General features: G+C 47.9%; 1 protein-coding gene across 4 annotated transcripts in view; it reads right to left on the bottom strand.

Moving 5' to 3' along the window:
* The window catches only part of LOC110496757 (FH1/FH2 domain-containing protein 3), a 188305-nt gene that overhangs the window by 72463 nt on the left and 93342 nt on the right, over positions 1–22500 (bottom strand). For all 4 annotated transcript variants that reach the window (XR_005037551.1, XR_005037552.1, XM_036953663.1 and 1 more), the window contains exons 11-12: positions 5713–5748; positions 2880–3065 (exon numbers count right to left, since the gene is read on the bottom strand). Coding sequence is in view for 2 of the 4 variants with exons in the window: in XM_036953663.1 (XP_036809558.1) it covers positions 2880–3065; positions 5713–5748 (222 nt within the window). In the remaining 2 variants the exon portion in view is untranslated. The remainder of the gene's footprint in view (positions 1–2879; positions 3066–5712; positions 5749–22500) is intronic.

The following is a 22500-nucleotide window of genomic DNA, read 5'->3' as shown; positions in this document are numbered from 1 at the left end:
TCTGAAGGACATCAACTCTCCTATTACGGTCCTGGTTGTGTCTCCTGTCTGAAGGACGTCAACTCTCCTAGTACGGTCCTGGTTGTGTCCCGTCTGAAGGACATCAACTCTCCTATTACGGTCCTGGTTGTGTCTCCTGTCTGAAGGACGTCAACTCTCCTAGTACGGTCCTGGTCGTGTCTCCTGTCTGAAGGACGTCAACTCTCCTAGTACGGTCCTGGTCGTGTCTCCTGTCTGAAGGACGTCAACTCTCCTAGTATGGTCCTGGTCGTGTCTCCTGTCTGAAGGACATCAACTCTCCTAGTATGGTCCTGGTTGTGTCTCCTGTCCAAAAGGACATCAACTCTCCTAGTACGGTCCTGGTTGTGTCTCCTGTCTCTGTTCAGCTCTCACAACTCCAGAAGGAACTTCCTTGTAACCATATTCTCTCTCTCCCTCCCTCCCTCCCTCCCTCCCTCCCTCCCTCCCTCCCTCCCTCCCTCCCTCCCTCCCTCCCTACCTCCAGTGTTACCTTCCCACCTCAGCTCACAGGATCAAACCATCTCTCTCCTCCTCTCCACTCTTTCTTGTCATTCTCTCCTCTCTTTACTCTCTCTATCATGCCTCATTACCTATCCACAAAACACATTCTCTAAACTCATCACTTGCTTCCTGCACCAGAAAAAAAGCACCATCTCCCTCTACTCTCTCCCTCTCCCGCCCTATGTTCTCAGTGGCAGTCCAAGTGAAAGTATGTAACAAAAGAGAGAGAAGAGAGAGAGAGAGAGAGAGAGAGAGTCTCAGTTGGATAGGCTGCAGGATGGCTGAACATCAGAGCTGAATCACATTAAACCTGTTCAAGATGTGCCTTCATCCCTCTTCTTCTCCTCCTCTTTCTTCTCCTCCTTTTGCTCTCTTCTACTCTCTACTCTAAACAGTGAACCTGTCTGACTCCAGACCAAGAGTGAATGGTAAACCTGTCTCTATCCCACCCCTCTCTATCCCACCCCTCTCTATCCCACCCATCTCTATCCCACCCCTCTCTATCCCACGCCTCTCTATCCCACCCCTCTCTATCCCACCCCTCTCTATCCCACCCCTCTCTATCCCACATCTCACTATCCCACCTCTCTCTATCCCACCCCTCTCTATCCCACCTCTCTCTCTCTATCCCACCTCTCTCTATCCCACCCCTCTCTATCCCACCCCTCTCTATCCCACCTCTCTCTATCCCACATCTCACTATGCCACCTCTCTCTATCCCACCTCTCTCTATCCCACCTCTCTCTATCCCAGCCCTCTCTATCCCACCCCTCTCTATCCCACCCCTCTCTATCCCACCCCTCTCTACCCCACCTCTCTCTCTATCCCACCTCTCTCTATCCCACCTCTCTCTCTATCCCACCTCTCTCTATCCCACCTCTCTCTCTATCCCACATCTCTCTATCCCACCTCTCTCTCTATCCCACCTCTCTCTCTATCCCACCTCTCTCTCTATCCCACCTCTCTCTATCCCACCTCTCTCTCTATCCCACCTCTCTCTATCCCACCTCTCTCTCTATCCCACATCTCTATCCCACCTCTCTCTATCCCACCTCTCTCTATCCCACCTCTCTCTATCCCACCCCTCTCTATCCCACCTCTCTCTATCCCACCTCTCTCTCTATCCCACCTCTTTCTATCCCACCTCTCTCTCTATCCCACCTCTCTCTATCAAACCTCTCTCTCTATCCCACCTCTCTCATCCCACCTCTCTCTCTATCCCATCTCTCTCGATCCCACCTCTCTCTCTATCCCTCCTCTCTCTATCCCACCTCTCTCAATCCCACCTCTCTCGCTATCCCACCTCTCACCCCCCCCCCCTTTCCCCTTCCTCACCCAACTCCCCCTTCTCTTCCCCCTCTCCTGAATGTGAGGTGCTTTATATTCTGTATCCATTAAGCTCAGACCTTCACAGAGACAGCAGGAGGAAATGGGATTCTAACACACATGTGTGTGTTCCTGTGCCAGTGTAATGTGTGTGTGTGTTCCTGTGCCAGTGTAATGTGTGTGTGTTCCTGTACCAGTGTAACGTGTGTGTGTGTTCCTGTGCCAGTGTGTGTGTGTGTCCCTGTGCCAGTGTGTGTGTGTGTGTGTGTGTGTGTGTGTGTGTGTGTGTGTGTGTGTGTGTGTGTGTGTGTGTGTGTTCCTGTGCCAGTGTGTGTGTGTGTGTGTGTGTGTGTGTTCCTGTGCCAGTGTGTGTGTGTGTGTGTGTGTTCCTGTGCCAGTGTGTGTGTGTGTGTGTGTGTGTTTTAGTTAGAGTGCAGAAGTAAAATAATGAATCCTGTAGACTTTTCCCAGTGTTCAGTTCAACATAATCAGTTCCCTAAATAACCCACAGCAGCAGTTCAAATGCTGCTTCTTAACACAGACAAAGTGAGGAAAGTAGTTTTGTTACTCTGTGCCTTTGGCAGTAAAGAGCACATTTTTAACCTGAAAACAATTATAAAGCAGGAACTGTTTCCTAACTGGAGACATACATATTCCCTCAAGTCAATACTTGTGTTATTGGCAGAGTGTGTGAGGGTAGGATGCCCCCCCATCTCTCTCTCTGTCTTTCCCTCTCTCTCTCTCTCTCTCTCTCTCTGTCTCTCTCTCTCTCTCTTCCCCACCTCTCTCTATCTGTCTCTCTCTGTCTCTCTCTCTTTTCCCCATCCCTCTCTCTCTGTCTCTCTCTTCCCCTCCCTCCCTCCCTCTGTCTCGCTCTCTCTCCCTCTGTCTCTCTCTCCCTCCCTCCCTCCCTCCCTCCCTCCCTCCCTCCCTCCCTCCCTCCCTCCCTCTCTCTGTCTCTCCCTCCCTCCCTCCCTCCCGCCCTCCCTCCCTCTCTGTGTGGATGAGTTTATGTAGTTGATGTAACTCACCTCTCATCCCGTGCCATCCTGGCCTCTTCCATTTTGTCCACATAGTCTCGACTGTGTTTGTTCCTCTCCTCTCTCTCTATCCTCTGTAGTCTTTCCTCTCTCTCTGCACGACGTCTCTCTCTCTCTGCCGACAGGGACTCCTGATGCTGTCTGTAGGAGGAGGAGAGGAGACCACCCAGAGAAGACCTGAGGGGGGAAAAGAGAGACATGGAGGGATAGAGAGAGAGAGAGAGAGAGGGGGGGGAGAAAGAGAAAATAGAGATAATAAGAGAGAGAGAGATAGGGGGGGAGAAAGAGAAAAATAGAGAGAATAAGAGAGAGAGCGAAAGAGAGAGAAAGAGAAAGGAATAGACAGGGAGAGACGGAGATACAGGGGGAGAAAGGAAGAGACAGGAAGAGACAGGGAGAGAGACACGGAGAGACAAGGAGAGACAGGGAGAGACACGGAGAGACAAGGAGAGACAGGAAGAGAAAGGGAGAGACAGGAAGAGACACGGAGAGACAGGAAGAGAAAGGGAGAGATAGGAAGAGACACGGAGAGACAGGAAGAGAAAGGGAGAGACAGGAAGTGACAGGGAGAGACACGGAAAGACAGGAAGAGAAAGGGAGAGACACGGAGAGAGACACGGAGAGAGACGCGGAGAGACAGGGAGAGACAGGGAGAGGCACGGAGAGACAGGGAGAGAGACACGGAGAGACAGGGAGAGAGACACAGAGAGACAGGGAGAGACATGGAGAGACAGGGAGAGACAGGGAGAGAGACACGGAGAGACACGGAGAGACAGGAAGAGAGACAGGGAGAGACAGGGAGAGACGGGAGAGACGGGGAGAGAGACACGGAGAGACAGGAAGAGAGACGGGGAGAGACAGGGAGAGAGACACGGAGAGACGGGGAGAGACGGGGAGAGACAGGGAGAGAGACAGGGAGAGACGGGGAGAGACGGGGAGAGACGGGAAGAGAGACGGGTAGAGACAGGGAGAGAGACACGGAGAGACGGGGAGAGACAGGGAGAGACAGGAAGAGAGACAGGGAGAGACGGGGAGAGACAGGGAGAGACAGGGAGAGACAGGGAGAGAGACAGGGAGAGACACGGAGAGACAGGAAGAGAGACAGGGAGAGACGGGGAGTGACACGGAGAGAGACAGGGAGAGACAGGGAGAGACGGGGAGAGACGGGGAGAGAGACAGGGAGAGACAGGAAGAGAGACAGGGAGAGACAGGGAGAGAGACAGGGAGAGACAGGAAGAGAGACAGGAAGAGAGACAGGGAGAGAGACAGGGAGAGACGGGGAGAGACGGGGAGAGACAGGAAGAGAGACGGGGAGAGACGGGGAGAGACGGGGAGAGACGGGGAGAGACAGGGAGAGACAGGGAGAGAGACAGGGAGAGACAGGGAGAGACAGGGGGAGACGGGGAGAGACGGGGAGATACAGGGGGAGACGGGGAGAGACGGGGAGAGACACGGAGAGAGACAGGGAGAGACAGGAAGAGAGACGGGGAGAGATAGGGAGAGACGGGGAGAGAGACAGGGAGAGACGGGGAGAGAGACGGAGAGAGACAGGGAGAGACAGGAAGAGAGACGGGGAGAGACAGAGAGAGACGGGGAGAGAGACAGGGAGAGACGGGGAGAGAGACAGGGAGAGACACGGAGAGACACGGAGAGACAGGAAGAGAGACGGGGAGAGACGGGAGAGACGGGGAGAGACAGGGAGAGAGACACGGAGAGACAGGAAGAGAGACGGGGAGAGACAGGGAGAGAGACACGGAGAGACGGGGAGAGATGGGGAGAGACGGGGAGAGACAGGGAGAGAGACAGGGAGAGACGGGGAGAGACGGGGAGAGACGGGGAGAGAGACGGGTAGAGACAGGGAGAGAGACACGGAGAGACGGGGAGAGACAGGGAGAGACAGGAAGAGAGACAGGCAGAGACGGGGAGAGACAGGGAGAGACAGGGAGAGAGACAGGGAGAGACAGGAAGAGAGACAGGAAGAGAGACAGGGAGAGACGGGGAGTGACACGGAGAGAGACAGGGAGAGACAGGGAGAGACGGGGAGAGACGGGGAGAGACGGGGAGAGAGACAGGGAGAGACAGGAAGAGAGACAGGAAGAGAGACAGGGAGAGACAGGGAGAGACGGGGAGAGACAGGGGAGAGACGGGGAGAGAGACAGGGAGAGACAGGAAGAGAGACAGGAAGAGAGACAGGGAGAGAGACAGGGAGAGAGACAGGGAGAGAGACAGGGAGAGACAGGAAGAGACAGGGAGAGACAGGGGGAGACGGGGAGAGACGGGGAGAGACGGGGAGAGACGGGGAGAGACACGGAGAGAGACAGGGAGAGACAGGAAGAGAGACGGGGAGAGACAGGGAGAGACGGGGAGAGAGACAGGGATAGACGGGGAGAGAGACAGGGAGAGACACGGAGAGAGACAGGGAGAGACAGGAAGAGAGACGGGGAGAGACAGGGAGAGACGGGGAGAGAGACAGGGAGAGACACGGAGAGAGACAGGGAGAGACACGGAGAGAGACGGGGAGAGACAGGAAGAGAGACGGGGAGAGACAGGGAGAGACAGGGAGAGACACGGAGAGAGACAGGGAGAGACGGGGAGAGACAGGAAGAGAGACGGAGAGAGACAGGGAGAGACAGGTTTTTAATAGTGCTCAGGTAAAGTTAAAACATAACACTCAACTATGTGTGTCTGTGTCTGTGTGTGTGTGTCTGTCTTTTTGTGTGTGTGTGTGTGTGTGTGTGTGTGTGTGTGTGTGTGTGTGTGTGTGTGTGTGTGTGTGTGTGTGTGTGTGTGTGTGTGTGTGTGTGTGTGAACTGTGCTCGCTCACTTATTTGCTGGTGTGACAGGACTTTGAACTCCGGTTCTGTGGAGAGAGAGAGAGAGATACTGAGGGAGAACCAATCATAACACAACACCCCTGTTCCCTAATAGAAGAGGTTGAGAAAACTAACATGAGCCCCTGCTAGCTAGCACCCTGTTAGATAGACCTTAGCAACTAGTTAGCAGTAGCCTACTATAGGTGAGACATGTGCTTGTCCCCCTGCTAGCTAGCACCCTGTTAGATAGCAGTAATAGCATGTTTGATACCATTAGTAGCCTATACGTTTGAAACTAAACACAAGCTAAACACAAGCGCTTGTCTATTGTGGCTAATAACATCCCTCCTAGTTAGCAGAATTACCCTCTGATAGGTTATAGTAGGCAAGAGGCATGAAGCTAACACTTCTAGCTAAACATGTTAGCTAATGGCAGTAGGTGTGAAGAACGGAGCATGACCCCTTAGCTACGTAAAAGCATCACAAACTATACGTAGTGCAGAGACGAAAAAAGATGAAAAGCAAGACCTGTTACACCTGTTACACCTGTTATACTTGTTACACCTGTTATACCTGTTATACCTGTTACTACTGTTACACCTGTTATACCTGTTACTACTGTTACACCTGTTACACCTGTTACTACTGTTACACCTGTTACTACTGTTACACCTGTTATACCTGTTACTACTGTTACACCTGTTACTACTGTTACACCTGTTACTACTGTTACACCTGTTATACCTGTTACTACTGTTACACCTGTTACACCTGTTACTACTGTTACACCTGTTACTACTGTTACACCTGTTATACCTGTTACACCTGTTATACCTGTTACTACTGTTACACCTGTTTCTACTGTTACACCTGTTATACTTGTTACACCTGTTATACCTGTTACACCTGTTATACCTGTTACTACTGTTACACCTGTTATACCTGTTACACCTGTTATACCTGTTACTACTGTTACACCTGTTATACCTGTTACTACTGTTACACCTGTTTCTACTGTTACACCTGTTATCCTAGTTACACCTGTTATACCTGTTACACCTGTTATACCTGTTACTACTGTTACACCTGTTATACCTGTTACTACTGTTACACCTGTTACACCTGTTACTACTGTTACACCTGTTATACCTGTTACTACTGTTACACCTGTTATACCTGTTACACCTGTTATACCTGTTACTACTGTTACACCTGTTTCTACTGTTACACCTGTTATACTTGTTACACCTGTTATACCTGTTACACCTGTTATACCTGTTACTACTGTTACACCTGTTATACCTGTTACTACTGTTATAACTGTTACTACTGTTACACCTGTTATACATGTTACACCTGTTATACCTGTTACACCTGTTATACCTGTTACTACTGTTACACCTGTTTCTACTGTTACACCTGTTATACTTGTTACACCTGTTATACCTGTTACACCTGTTATACCTGTTACTACTGTTATACCTGTTACACCTGTAACTACTGTTACACCTGTTAATACCTGTTACACCTGTTACACCTGTTATACCTGTTACTACTGTTACACATGTTACACCTGTTACTACTGTTATACCTGTTAAACCTGTTACACCTGTTATACCTGTTACACCTGTTAATACATGTTACACCTGTTATACCTGTTACTACTGTTACACATGTTACACCTGTTACTACTGTTATACCTGTTAAACCTGTTACACCTGTTACACCTGTTACACCTGTTATACCTGGTACACCTGTTACACCTGTTACACCTGTTATACCTGTTACACCTGTTATACCTGTTACACCTGTTACACCTGTTACACCTGTTATACCTGTTACACCTGTTACACCTGTTATACCTGTTACACCTGTTATACCTGTTACACCTGTTACACCTGTTATACCTGTTACACCTGTTACACCTGTTACACCTGTTACACCTGTTACACCTGTTACACCTGTTACACCTGTTACACCTGTTACACCTGTTATACCTGTTACACCTGTTACACCTGTTACACCTGTTATACCTGTTACACCTGCTACCTGAAGGAAATGATAAAGTACATAAAGGAACATGGTGGTTAAATCCAGCAGCAGTACTGCTGGTCTACTAGAGGAAGTGGAGACAGAGATCATGTCTTCTAGGGCAGGCAGAGGTAAAGGTGACAGGAGACAGTGGAAGAGGGGGAGAGATCATGTCTTCTGGGGCAGGCAGAGGTAAAGGTGACAGGAGACAGTGGAAGAGGGGGAGAGATCATGTCTTCTAGGGCAGGCAGAGGTAAAGGTGACAGGAGACAGTGGAAGAGGGGGAGAGATCATGTCTTCTAGGGCAGGCAGAGGTAAAGGTGACAGGAGACAGTGGAAGAGGGGGAGAGATCATGTCTTCTAGGGCAGGCAGAGGTAAAGGTGACAGGAGACAGAAACAGCAGACCTGAAGAGGTGAACAGTGGTAGAGAGAGTTGTAGCGGTACCAGAGACAGTCACCCACAGGGTGTGTCAGTTTGGAAGTGAGGACTTTCTAACATAGCAGAGAACGGGGAGGCTTTTAAAACAAGAAAGGGTGACAGGAAGTAATATTTAAAGTGTCATGAGTAAAACCAAGTGAAAGCTTGTTGGCAGTGAGGCTTCTGGACGCAGTGACAGAAAGAAGACTGAAGGCAGTGAAAGACTCCATAAAGTAGCAGAGAAACAGGAAGTAAGAGAATTCAAACAGCTGGCAATCAGTGAGGAATAATCTCTGAGGAATTTGGGGAAATGTAGCCCTTTGTGCCTTCTAACCTGGCAGCAGCAGAGTCCACTTCTGGTTTAGTTGCGGGTAGTATCGGTTCCTCATCGAAGTCGTAGGAGAAGAGATGGAAGGGAGAGTGGGGGAGGTAGGGCATGCGCTCAGGGGAGGGGCGGTTTATACCCCGCGTGGTAACTTCAGTGGTAGCAGGGATGGTGACAGTGGACTTACGCCTAGCGAGGAGAGCTGTCAGCTGAGAGGGCTGGGCCAATGGGGAGATGGGGGAGGAGATCAGAGGGGGAGGAGGAGTCAGGGTAGCCAGTGGGGACGGCAGAGAGACAGGAGGAGGAGGAGTCAGGGTTGCCAGTGGGGACGGCAGAGAGACAGGAGGAGGAGGAGGAGTCAGGGTAGCCAGTGGGGACGGCAGAGAGACAGGAGGAGGAGGAGGAGTCTGGGTAACCAGTGGGGACGGCAGAGAGACAGGAGGAGGAGGAGGAGGAGGAGGAGGAGGAGGAGGAGGAGGAGTCAGGGTAACCAGTGGGTACGGCAGAGAGACAGGAGGAGGAGTCAGGGTAACTAGTGGGGACGGCAGAGAGACAGGAGGAGGAGGAGGAGGAGGAGGAGGAGGAGGAGGAGGAGGATGGCTTTTCTTCCTCTTCTCTTCCTCCTGTTCTCGCTCTTTAATTTCTTTATTTTTTCTCAAAGTGATGCAGCTGGAGGAAGTGATGCAGTTGGAGGAAGTGATGCAGTTGGTTCTGTGAACGCTGGTTGACTGGTTCTGTGTCGATTTTCTGGGAACAGAAGGATGGATGGAGGAGAGGGGTGGATGAATGTGTAAAAATAGAGATTTGTCATTCACATCACAATAACATGGCAGATGACCTTAAGGTTAGATGGGGACATGAGAGGCAGAGGCAGGATCCTACATCCTTCTAGAACTTGGGATTAGTCTATGAGTTAGGGTTGTGGAACTATCTGGGACTTTAGGGAAACATGGCCGATCCAGGAGACTCTCGACCAGGAAAACAAGAACGCAACACGTAGCAGAGGAAGTTCAGTGAGGAACGTTGATTTAACGAGGCAAATCAGTTAAGAACAAATTCTTATTTACAATGACGGCCTACCGGGGAATAGTAGGTTAACTGCCTTGTTCATGGGGCAGAACGACAGATTTTTACCTTGTCAGCTCGGGGATTCGATCCAGCAACCTTTCGGTTACAGGCCAAACGCTCTAACCACTAGGCTACCTGCCTCTAACCACTAGGCTACCTGTATCTAACCACTAGACTACCTGCCTCTAACCACTAGACTACCTGCCTCTAACCACTAGGCTACCTGCCTCTAACCACTAGGCTACCTGCTCTAACCACTAGGCTACCTGCTCTAACCACTAGGCTACCTGCTCTAACCACTAGACTACCTTCCTCTAACCACTAGACTACCTGCTCTAACCACTAGACTACCTGCTCTAACCACTAGACTACCTGCTCTAACCACTAGGCTACCTGCTCTAACCACTAGACTACCTGCCTCTAACCACCAGGCTACCTGCTCTAACCACTAGACTATCTGCTCTAACCACTAGACTATCTGCCCTAACCACTAGACTATCTGCCCTAACCACTAGACTACCTGCTCTAACCACTAGACTACCTGCTCTAACCACTAGACTACCTGCTCTAACCACTAGACTACCTGCCTCTAACCACTAGGCTACCTGCTCTAACCACTAGACTATCTGCCCTAACCACTAGACTATCTGCCCTAACCACTAGACTATCTGCCCTAACCACTAGACTACCTGCTCTAACCACTAGACTACCTGCTCTAACCACTAGACTACCTGCTCTAACCACTAGGTTACCTGTTCTAACCACTAGACTACCTGCCTCTAACCACTAGGCTACCTGCTCTAACCACTAGACTACCTGCTCTAACCACTAGGCTACCTGCTCTAACCACTAGACTACCTGCCTCTAACCACCAGGCTACCTGCTCTAACCACTAGACTACCTGCTCTAACCACTAGACTACCTGCTCTAACCACTAGGCTACCTGCTCTAACCACTAGACTACCTGCTCTAACCACTAGGCTACCTGCTCTAACCACTAGACTACCTGCTCTAACCACTAGACTACCTGCTCTAACCACTAGGCTACCTGCTCTAACCACTAGACTACCTGCTCTAACCACTAGACTACCTGCTCTAACCACTAGACTACCTGCTCTAACCACTAGACTACCTGCTCTAACCACTAGACTACCTGCCTCTAATCACTAGACTACCTGCTCTAACCACTAGGCTACCTGCCGCCACTGTATACTAGTGTTAGTTCTCAGAACTTTAAGGGAACATTTAGGAGGATAGTGAGGTGTTTATGACTACCAGGTGGTCTGAGACTAATTGACCACAATTAGGGGGGGAAGAGGATAAGGACATGCTATAGAGTTTAATACATTACCCAGGAGGTGTTATAGTGTGTACTACAGTACTACAGTACATAGATGTTATAGTGTGTACTACAGTACTACAGTACATAGATGTTATAGTGTGTACTACAGTACTACAGTACATAAATGTTATAGTGAGTATTACAGTACTACAGTACATAGATGTTATAGTGTGTACTTCAGTACAACAGTAACTAGGAGGTGTGCAGAGGATGGAATAGGTAGAAGTTAGCCTTTACCATTGATAGTTAAGGTTTGAAATGGGGCTCGGGTCATCTGACCCTATAGCTGTGGTTATAAGGACTGCAGACTGCGGAATGTCTGAGGTATTGTCCTATACACATTATGATGTAATATCTGGACAGGGCCTCACTAATAGTTACTCTATCAGGGCCCTCTATAACACCTGGGCAGGGCCTCACTAAGAGCTACTCTGTCAGGGCCCTCTAAAATACCCGGGCAGGGCCTCACTAAGAGCTACTCTGTCAGGGCCCTCTATAATATCTGGACAGGGCCTCACTAATAGTTACTCTATCAGGGCCCTCTATAACACCTGGGCAGGGCCTCATTAATAGTTACTCTCTCAGGGCCCTCTATAATACCTGGGCAGGGCCTCATTAATAGTTAATCTCTCAGGGCCCTCTATAACACCTGGGCAGGTTCTCATTAATAGTTACTCTCTCAGGGCCCTCTATAATACCTGGGCAGGGCCTCACTAAGAGCTACTCTCTCAGGGCCCTTTATAATACCTGGGCAGGGCCTCATTAATAGTTACTCTCTCAGGGCCCTCTATAATACCTGGGCAGGGCCTCATTAATAGTCACTCTCTCAGGGCCCTCTATAACACCTGGGCAGGGCCTCATTAATAGTTACTCTCTCAGGGCCCTCTATAATACCTGGGCAGGGCCTCACTAAGAGCTACTCTCTCAGGGCCCTTTATAATACCTGGGCAGGGCCTCATTAATAGTTACTCTCTCAGGGCCCTCTATAATACCTGGGCAGGGCCTCATTAATAGTTACTCTCTCAGGGCCCTCTATAATACCTGGGCAGGGCCTCATTAATAGTTACTCTCTCAGGGCCCTCTATAACACCTGGGCAGGGCCTCATTAATAGTTACTCTCTCAGGGCCCTCTATAATACCTGGGCAGGGCCTCATTAATAGTCACTCTCCCAGGGCCCTCTATAACACCTGGGCAGGGCCTCATTAATAGTTACTCTCTCAGGGCCCTCTATAATACCTGGGCAGGGCCTCATTAATAGTTACTCTCTCAGGGCCCTCTATAACACCTGGGCAGGGCCTCATTAATAGTTACTCTCTCAGGGCCCTCTATAATACCTGGGCAGGGCCTCATTAATAGTCACTCTCTCAGGGCCCTCTATAACACCTGGGCAGGGCCTCATTAATAGTTACTCTCTCAGGGCCCTCTATAATACCTGGGCAGGGCCTCATTAATAGTTACTCTCTCAGGGCCCTCTATAACACCTGGGCAGGGCCTCATTAATAGTTACTCTCTCAGGGCCCTCTATAATACCTGGGCAGGGCCTCATTAATAGTCACTCTCTCAGGGCCCTCTATAACACCTGGGCAGGGCCTCATTAATAGTTACTCTCTCAGGGCCCTCTATAATACCTGGGCAGGGCCTCACTAAGAGCTACTCTGTCAGGGCCCTTTATAATACCTGGGCAGGGCCTCATTAATAGTTACTCTCTCAGGGCCCTCTATAATACCTGGGCAGGGCCTCATTAATAGTTACTCTCTCAGGGCCCTCTATAACACCTGGGCAGGGCCTCATTAATAGTTACTCTCTCAGGGCCCTCTATAATACCTGGGCAGGGCCTCATTAATAGTCACTCTCTCAGGGCCCTCTATAACACCTGGGCAGGGCCTCATTAATAGTTACTCTCTCAGGGCCCTCTATAATACCTGGGCAGGGCCTAATTAATAGTTACTCTCTCAGGGCCCTCTATAACACCTGGGCAGGGCCTCATTAATAGTTACTCTCTCAGGGCCCTCTATAATACCTGGGCAGGGCCTCATTAATAGTCACTCTCTCAGGGCCCTCTATAACACCTGGGCAGGGCCTCATTAATAGTTACTCTCTCAGGGCCCTCTATAATACCTGGGCAGGGCCTCACTAAGAGCTACTCTGTCAGGGCCCTTTATAATACCTGGGCAGGGCCTCATTAATAGTTACTCTCTCAGGGCCCTCTATAATACCTGGGCAGGGCCTCATTAATAGTTACTCTCTCAGGGCCCTCTATAATACCTGGGCAGGGCCTCATTAATAGTTACTCTCTCAGGGCCCTTTATAATACCTGGGCAGGGCCTCATTAATAGTTACTCTCTCAGGGCCCTCTATAATACCTGGGCAGGGCCTCATTAATAGTTACTCTCTCAGGGCCCTCTATAATACCTGGGCAGGGCCTCATTAATAGTTACTCTCTCAGGGCCCTCTATAATAGTTACTGATTGGTTGACATACTGTACACTTATAAATGTTGTGATTAAACTTAGCAAAAATATATAATAAATTATATTACCAAACAAATATAAATGACATGAAACACAATAGAAACATGATTTAGAGCACCTTTTAAATGATATCATGGGCAGGAAACCCAATACATCTCCACCGTTCATTGAAAGACGATGGGTCATTTATGCCCTTTTGATATAGCCAATTATTTCAATGAATATTTCACTGGTAAAGGGGAACAAACTCAGAAGTGAAATGACAACATTGAACAGAGAACCATCATATATGTTTCATATAAAATATCTAATAATGAAAGAGAAGAGAAGGATTTCTGTTTTGAATTTGGTCAAGTTAGTGTGGGGAGAAGTGGAAAACTTGTTACTCATGTCATGACGTTGATTTGATTTAATCATCAGTCTGTTGTCGTGACGTTGATTTGATTTAATCATCAGTCTGTTGTCATGACGTTGATTTGATTTAATCATCAGTCTGTTGTCATGACGTTGATTTGATTTAATCATCAGTCTGTTGTCATGACGTTTCCCTGTTGGTGAGGTTTATGACCCCCATAAATACCGTTCCCCCGTTTCTCTCTCTACTCTACAAAATGGACTCTTGGAAAGCCTTTTGTCAACCTTAGAGAGAGTGTGGTAACATGAAAAGGTTGGGAACGGAACAATGTTTTTCGGTAATCCAACCAGTTGAAAGTATCCATTGGTACTTAAAGAATATGATGTCAGATCAGTTGTCGTCTGGGACATTATATCTGATGACAGGACGACATAAATTACATAGTGGAAAGTCTACACATTCTAGTTATCAGATTCACATGGAATTGTTGTGCAATTTAAATATTCAAATATTAAACTATTTGTGAAAAGATAAAATATAATTTTAGTTTTAAAATTAGAGAATTATTTTCATAAATAAAATATGCTCACTCAGTAGCCACACCCACGTAAATAGGCATTGGTTGGAAATTATGAACCAACCCCTTTTCTAAATTTCTATAAGCCAACCTCAGCGTGAGCTCTGTTTGCGAATGGTTGAAGGACTTCGACCTAACAAAATTAACATTGTGTTCCCGATGACGTGAAGACTGATGTCCATAAGTTTAAAATGGCTAATATCAACTTCAGAACTAAGCCAACCTCAGCGTGAGCTCTGTTTGCGAATGGTTGAAGGACTTCGACCTAACAAAATTAACATTGTGTTCCCGATGACGTGAAGACTGATGTCCATAAGTTTAAAATGGCTAATATCAACTTCAGAACTAAGCCAACCTCAGCGTGAGCTCTGTTTGCAAATGGTTGAAGGACTACGACCTAACAAAATTAACATTGTGTTCCCGATGATGTGAAGTTTAAAAAGGCACATTTCAACGTGGGGGTGACGATCGCCACGAAGGAAGGATGAATTTTGACTACACCGGCCAGAATATAGAATGAGCTTATAGTAGAGCAACTTGGTATGAACTTTGAACTCTTATTCACTAAAGACGTGATCCATCCTAGACGTCGAGTTAGCAGCAGCAGCTGTAAACGTGTGCCAGGAAAGGATGGACAATCTCTTCAGAACGACAGGGTACTACAACGTATCCATTCTACCACACGACGACAGGGTACTACAACGTATCCATTCCACCACACGACGACAGGGTACTACAACGTATCCATTCTACCACACGACGACAGGGTACTACAACGTATCCATTCTACCACATGACGACAGGGTACTACAACGTATCCATTCTACCACACGACGACAGTGTACTACAACGTACCTGTTCTACCACACGACGACAGACTACAACGTATCCGCCCAGAAATATTATTCAAAAGCACAAGGGAGATCTCTGCTGGACAACCCAGCCTTCCATTGTCGACCAATCTATCGAAGCGCAGCTCAGAGTAAATATATTTCTTGCATTTTCCTTTTTCCAAATGGGAGGTTATTTAGAATGCATAAGATTCTGTATTTACGATAGCATAGCTTCATAAGGTCCGATAGAGACCCAATCCTTCTGTTCCTCAGTCTTCCCGCTCTTTCATTCAAACCCAACCCCCGTTCTTTGTGTAACCAGCTGTCATATCGGCTCCGTCAGCCAGGGTCGTTTTCTTTTATGACATAATTAGTAATCAATGTATGATCCGTCCTGTGTACATGTAATTCTGTGTGACTATTGAGGTATTTAGTAAATAAATAATGAAACCACATTTTGAATGGCTGATTCAATTTGTTAGCCAGGGTTCGTGAAGACAATCAAGAATTTTACGACGTTCAGATGAGACTGAATAAGGTGATGATTAATAATTGACTGCTATTGATATAAAAGATTACAAGGTCTTTAAGAGTTTATTCGGAAGATAACAGCTCAATAAACATTCTTCCGTGGTGCCCCGACTTTCTAGTTAATTACATTTACATGATTAGTTTAATCAGGTAATATTAATTACAGAGAATTTACTTTATAAATAGCATGTCAAATAATTAAATTTATCGTAAAGACACGAAACCCATCAATAATGGTAAGCCACCAGGTATAGACAACCTTGATGGGAAACTATGGAGAATGGTAGCAGACTGTATTACCACCCCTATTGGCTATATCTTCAACCTAAGCCTAAAGGAGTGTGTGTGTCCACAGTCGTGGAAGTACGCTAAAGTAATTCCACTACCTAAAAACATTAAAGCACCATTCGCTGGATTTAGCAGCCGTCCAATCAGCTGCCTGTTCTTAGTAAACTGATGGAGAGGACTGTGTTTGACCAAACACAATGCAATTTTTCAGAGAACAAGTTAACTACTGACGTTCAGCATGCATATAGGGCACTCAACTTATACTGCACTGACTCAGATGACTGATGATTGGTTAAAATAAATGGATAATAAGATGATAGCTGGAGCTGTCCAGCCTGCTTCTCTACTAGTTATGAGAATATTTACTGTAATATATACCAGATTGTTTGCATAATCAAATAACATTCAGTTCAGACACCCAATACACACCCCACAAGACCAGCCACCAGGGGTCTCTTCAGACACCCAATACATACCCCACAAGACCAGCCACCAGGGGTCTCTTCAGACACCCAATACATACCCCACAAGACCAGCCACCAGGGGTCTCTTCAGACACCCAATACACACCCCACAAGACCAGCCACCAGGGGTCTCTTCAGACACCCAATAAACACCCCACAAGACCAGCCACCAGGGGTCTCTTCAGACACCCAATACACACCCCACAAGACCAGCCACCAGGGGTCTCTTCAGACACCCAATAAACACCCCACAAGACCAGCCACCAGGGGTCTCTTCAGACACCCAATACACACCCCACAAGACCAGCCACCAGGGGTCTCTTCAGACACCCAATAAACACCCCACAAGACCAGCCACCAGAGGTCTCTTCACAGTCCCCAAGTCCAAAACGAATTCACGGCAACGCAAAGTATTACGCAGAGCCATGATCGCATGGAGCTTCCATCTCCATCGATCTTACTTCCAATTACTCAAGAAAACAACAAACTTACCTTTAATAATGTATTCAAAAACAATTAATGGAACAACAGGAGGGGTCATACACTAACACACTAACACACACACACACACACACACACACACACACACACGCACACACACACACACACACACAAACACACACAGACACACACACACACACACACACACACACACACACACACACACACACACACACACACACAGTTGGCCTGGGGGGGGGTATGAAAGATCTATGAGACGCTTTATGAATGCGGCCCCCGGTGTGTGTGTGTGTGTGTGTGTGTGTGTATGTGTGTGTGTGTGTGTGTGTGTGTGTGTGTGTGTGTGTGTATGTGTGTGTGTGTGTTAGTGTGTGTTTGTGTGTGTGTGTGTGTACCAGGTGCTTTTCTGCTTCACAAGACCAGAGACACGTGTGTGACGGATGGGATAGCAATAGCAATAAAACCGTGTGTGTGTGTGTGTGTGTGAGTGTGTGTGTGTGTGTGTGCCAGCGTGCCTCTGTGTGCGTTATGTTAAAGCTCCTTCCATAAAACACAGTGGAGATGATCCAGCATGTATTCCCATGAGACACGCACGCACGCACACACACACACACACACACACACACACACACACACACACACACACACATCCACCATCACTCCACTGTCTGGACCCAGTGAACTCTGAGTGTATCTCCCAGCACACACACACACATGCCTGCATACATGTTCTGCACATAGGCATGAACACACACACACACAGAATGTTCACCATGCTGTTGTTATGCTAAGCGTAGCCGAGTCAGATACTGTCTGACTGTCCAGTGTTGTACTTACACAGGCCAAAGACTCGTTTACACTGAGAGAGAGAGAGAGAGAAGATAGGAGATAGGGTAGAGAAGAAGGAGAGGAGACGAAGGTGAGAGAGTGAAGGAGTAGGGGGAGCGGAGGAGAGGAGGGGAGGGGGAGAGAAGGAGGAGAAACTTGGAGAAGAGAAGGGTGAGAGGAGGAGAGGGAGGGGGAGAGGAGGGGAGGGGGAGGAGGAGAGACGTGGAGAGGAGGAGAGGAGGATCAGGGGGAGAGGGTGAGAGGTGGAGAGGGGGAGGGGGAGAGGAGGGGGAGGAGGAGAGGAGGGAGGGGGAGGAGGAGGAGAGATGTGGAGAGGAGGAGAGGGGGAGGGGGAGAGGAGGGGAGGGGGAGGCGGAGGCAGAGAAGGAGAGACGTGGAGAGGAGGAGAGGAGGATCAGGGGGATGTGACCTGATGTGAGCTCCTGTTGGAACACTCTGCTGTCCCTGTATCGGGGCATCAGTACCAGTATGTGGGAGGGGAGGGGGAGGAGGAGGATCAGGGGGATGTGACCTGATGTGAGCTCCTGTTGGAACGCTCTGCTGTCCCCGTATCAGGGCATCAGTACCAGTATGTGGGAGGGGAGGGGGAGAGGAGGATCAGGGGGATGTGACCTGATGTGAGCTCCTGTTGGAACACTCTGCTGTCCCCGTATCAGGGCATCAGTACCAGTATGTGGGAGGGGAGGGGGAGAGGAGGATCAGGGGGATGTGACCTGATGTGAGCTCCTGTTGGAACGCTCTGCTGTCCCCGTATCAGGGCATCAGTACCAGTATGTGCAGCAGTTCTGTGGTTAAATACATTTTAAAGCTGCATGATGAGACTCTAATGATGATTTGAAAAAAGTTGCTTGAAAGGCATGAGCTCTGCTTTGTTTTTTTTTGAGCAGGCTGTACACACAACATCGGTCTCTCATTCACAATTTGACAAGCACTTGATAATGTCTTGAATTTCACAGCGACATCCGCTTTGGCCGTAATGCACCCTAAAAACAAAATCAATGCCTTTGCGCCCAGATTGCTGCGTTGTGCTCTTCTCCCTTGTGCAGCGCAATCCGAAGCGCCTCTCACTCACACGGCTCTCAGTCACCTGATCGGGTCTTTCTCGCAGGCTACAAGTGAAGACAGACACATCGGGGACGCAACTACGCACTTCCTCATCCAATTCCGAGGTGCATGTTAAAGATATGGGGAAGAACTGTCAACAGCAAAAGCACTAGCCTACGTCAATCTACTATCCCCCATAGTACAAAAGTTGACAGAATAGGTCAATACGTACTTATTTCTCGCACAGAATTCTATTCTAAGATAGTCTGAGACAGTTGTGGGATGCAACAGATCCCAAATTAATACAACCACTAGCATCAAAAAATACTTTTATTTTTTGACGCAACAGATCAGAACGTTTAAAATGTTGATAAACCACTAGGATATTTCTTCACGCAGCAATGCGAACATGGAAGTAGAATATGAACACAAATGTTACATTAGTGGAAAACACCATTATCAACAACAGTGACCGCAAATACAATTATACATGTAATGCTTTTATTATAACGGTGAAAATGATCTTCCCCAAACTTGAAACTCACACTTCTTCGCTTATGTATGTAGTTAGGCTCATGTATATAGTTAGACACCCCCTTACCAAAGCGGATTTAATGTGCTTCATATTATGAAGTTATTTGGCCTATGGGCTAGGTGACATGAAATGTGCGACTGATTCGAACAAGTTGTTTCTTATGCTTGGCATCATTCACAAGTGATAACATATGTATAATTCACAAGTGATAGGCTAATATAGTCACCCAGCAGAATATTCTTGATTTAATCTCATATAGGGTAGTAGTGCACTACTTTAGACCAGGATCTATAGGGTAGTAGTGCACTACTTTAGAACAGGGCCTATAGGGTAGTAGTGCACTACTTTAGACCAGGGTCTATAGGGTAGTAGGGCACTACTTTAGACCAGGATCTATAGGGTAGTATGGCACTACTTTAGACCAGGATCTATAGGGTAGTAGGGTACTAAATAATATATGTGTAACATTTGTTTTGGTTTAGAATGGACCATTATCATGCGCCTGTATCAAAACAGGGGCGGGGGGAAAAATAACATTTGCTATCTGAGAGTCTCCTCATTGAAAACATCTGAAGTTCTTCAAAGGTAAATGATTTTATTTGAATGCTTTTCTGTTTTTTTGTGTAAATGTTGCCAGCTTAATGCTAATGCTAAATGCTACGTTAGCCATCAATACTGTTACACAAATGCTTGTTTTGCAATGGTTGAGAAGCATATTTTGAAAATCTGAGATGACAGTGTTGTTAACAAAAGGCTAAGCTTGAGAGCTAGCATATTTATTTCATTTCATTTGCGATTTTCATGAATAGTTAAGGTTGCGTTATGGTAATGAGCTTGAGTCTGTATTCACGATCCCGGATCCGGGATGGGGAGATCAGAAAGGTTAAACAGCGAATGGAAAACGCTTTTCCCCATGGTTTATTTTCATGCCAGCAAGCTAGGCCTGTTGTAAATATAAGCAATGTGTTTAATATTAGGAAAGTTGAGAAATAAAACATAGTAGCCCTAGCCTATAGAACGCTGATGGGATCCTCCTCTTTTTAGTAGAGGCCATCACTCTGTTTTCTCACGCAATTGCGTAGCCTATAGTAATGTTGCGCAACATGAGCTCTTGTGAAGTGTTTGACTCGATTTTGCATTGATGTCAGAGTGATTCGAGAATGACAATAGATTGCTGAGTACCTGGCAGTTAGCATGTTTGGTAGGCTACTAAATGACAAGCTTCAGCATCAGAGCTTGGAGAATTTGACTGCCCTCATGACTCGTGACCGCCGGTGTGGCGGTAATACAGTCATCGCAACAGCCCTAAGCAAGACATCATTACTAGTGTGTGTAGCAGGCAGGACCTCAGTACCAGTGTGTCACGCCCTGACCATGGAAAGCTTTTCATTCTCTTTGTTGGTTAGGCCGGGGTGTGACTAGGGTGGGTCATCTAGGTGATTTATATTCTCTTTGTTGGTTAGGTCCGGGTGTGACTAGGGTGGGTCATCTAGGTGATTTATATTCTCTTTGTTGGTTAGGTCGGGGTGTGACTAGGGTGGGTCATCTAGGTGATTTATATTCTCTTTGTTGGTTAGGTCGGGGTGTGACTAGGGTGGGTCATCTAGGTGATTTATATTCCTATGTTGGCCTGGTATGGTTCCTAATCAGAGGCAGCTGTTTATCATTGTCTCTGATTGGGGATCATATTTAGGCAGCCATCTCCCCCTTTGTGTTTTGTGGGATCTTGTTTTTTGTGTAGCTGCCTGTGAGCAGCCCAGAACGTCATGTTTCGTTTTTCTTCTGTTTTTGTTGGTGAGTATATTAATTATTAAACATGTTAAATTCTACGCTTTGGTCCAATCATTATCGACGAGCGTGACACAGTGTGTGTACAGGACATCATTGAGGACTCCGTCCTTCTGCCTCCTCACTGGGGCAGGGTTCTTCTTTGTGGAGAAGAAGGACAAAACCCTGCGCCCGTGTATTGTTATTCTGGGGCTTTAAAAACCACCACCCGCTTCCACTCATCACTTAGGCTTTCTAGCCTCTCTAGAGGGTTACCATCTTCTCCAAGTTAGACCTCCAGAACGCCTACCATCTGGTACGGATACGGGAAGGGGACGAGTGGAAGACCCACTTTAACACGGCTAGCGGGCATTACGAATACCTGGTGAAGCGATTCGGACTGATCAACGCTGCTGCTGTGTTCCAGGCCCTGGTTAATGACGTTCTCCAATGACATGGTGAACCGGTTCGTGTTCGTCTACCTCAATGACATCCTCCTCTTTTCCCCCTCGACTGAAGAACATGTCCTCCAGCGTCCGACATGTCCTCCAGCGTCCTCTAATCGTCAAAACAGAGAAAAATCTAATTCCATCGCTCCACCATCTCCTTCCTTGGGAAATATCATAGCTGCAGGCAACATATAGATGGATCCTAGAAAGGTGAAAGTGGTGGCGGATTGGCTGCATGCTTCCTGAGAATTGCACATTTCTACCGTTGGTTCATCTGGTGTTACAGCACCCAGGGATTCCCACAAATCAGTAAACACGTTGTCTTCAGCTGCAGACCGAGCGTTCTTGAACCTCAAGCACCAATTCACTTTAGCCCCTGTCCTAATCCATCCGGATCCGTCCCAGCAGTTTGTGATGGAGGTCGACGCATCGGACGTCGGAGTGGGGTCTGTCCTGTCCCATCGTCTCAACACCACAGAAAGGAATTACGACGTGGGGAACTGAGAACTACACGCGGTGAAGATGATGATGGATGAGTGGAGGCACTGGTTAGAGGGGGTGAAAAACCCATTCATAGTATGGACAGATCACAAGAACCTGGAATATCTCCGCACCGCCAAGCGCCTCGACTCGATGCTCGATGGGCCCTGCTATTCACTTGATTCAACTTCAACATCTCCTCCCACCCGGGGTCCAAGAATGTGAAGCTGGATGCGCTGTCACGACTCTATAGCCCCGCTACTACACCATCAAGCCCCGAGACCATCCTTCCTAACTCTTGTCTCGTGGCTTCACTCATCTGGGGTATAGAGAACCGGGTACGTGAGTGTTCCCAGCCGGACCCCGGTGGGGGGCCTGGCTAAACGGATGTTTGTCTCGGACTCTGCCCATTCCCCGGGTTCTGGATTAGGCTCATTCCCCTCTTGGTTCCTGACGTCTCCGCGTTCGTCACTGCCTGAACCGTTTGTGCCCAGAATAAAACTCCTCG

Source organism: Oncorhynchus mykiss, chromosome 18 (assembly GCF_013265735.2).
Source record: "Oncorhynchus mykiss isolate Arlee chromosome 18, USDA_OmykA_1.1, whole genome shotgun sequence".
Lineage (NCBI taxonomy): Eukaryota > Metazoa > Chordata > Actinopteri > Salmoniformes > Salmonidae > Oncorhynchus > Oncorhynchus mykiss.
Note: the sequence above shows the minus strand (reverse complement) of the source record. Positions and strands in the feature narration are given on the sequence as shown.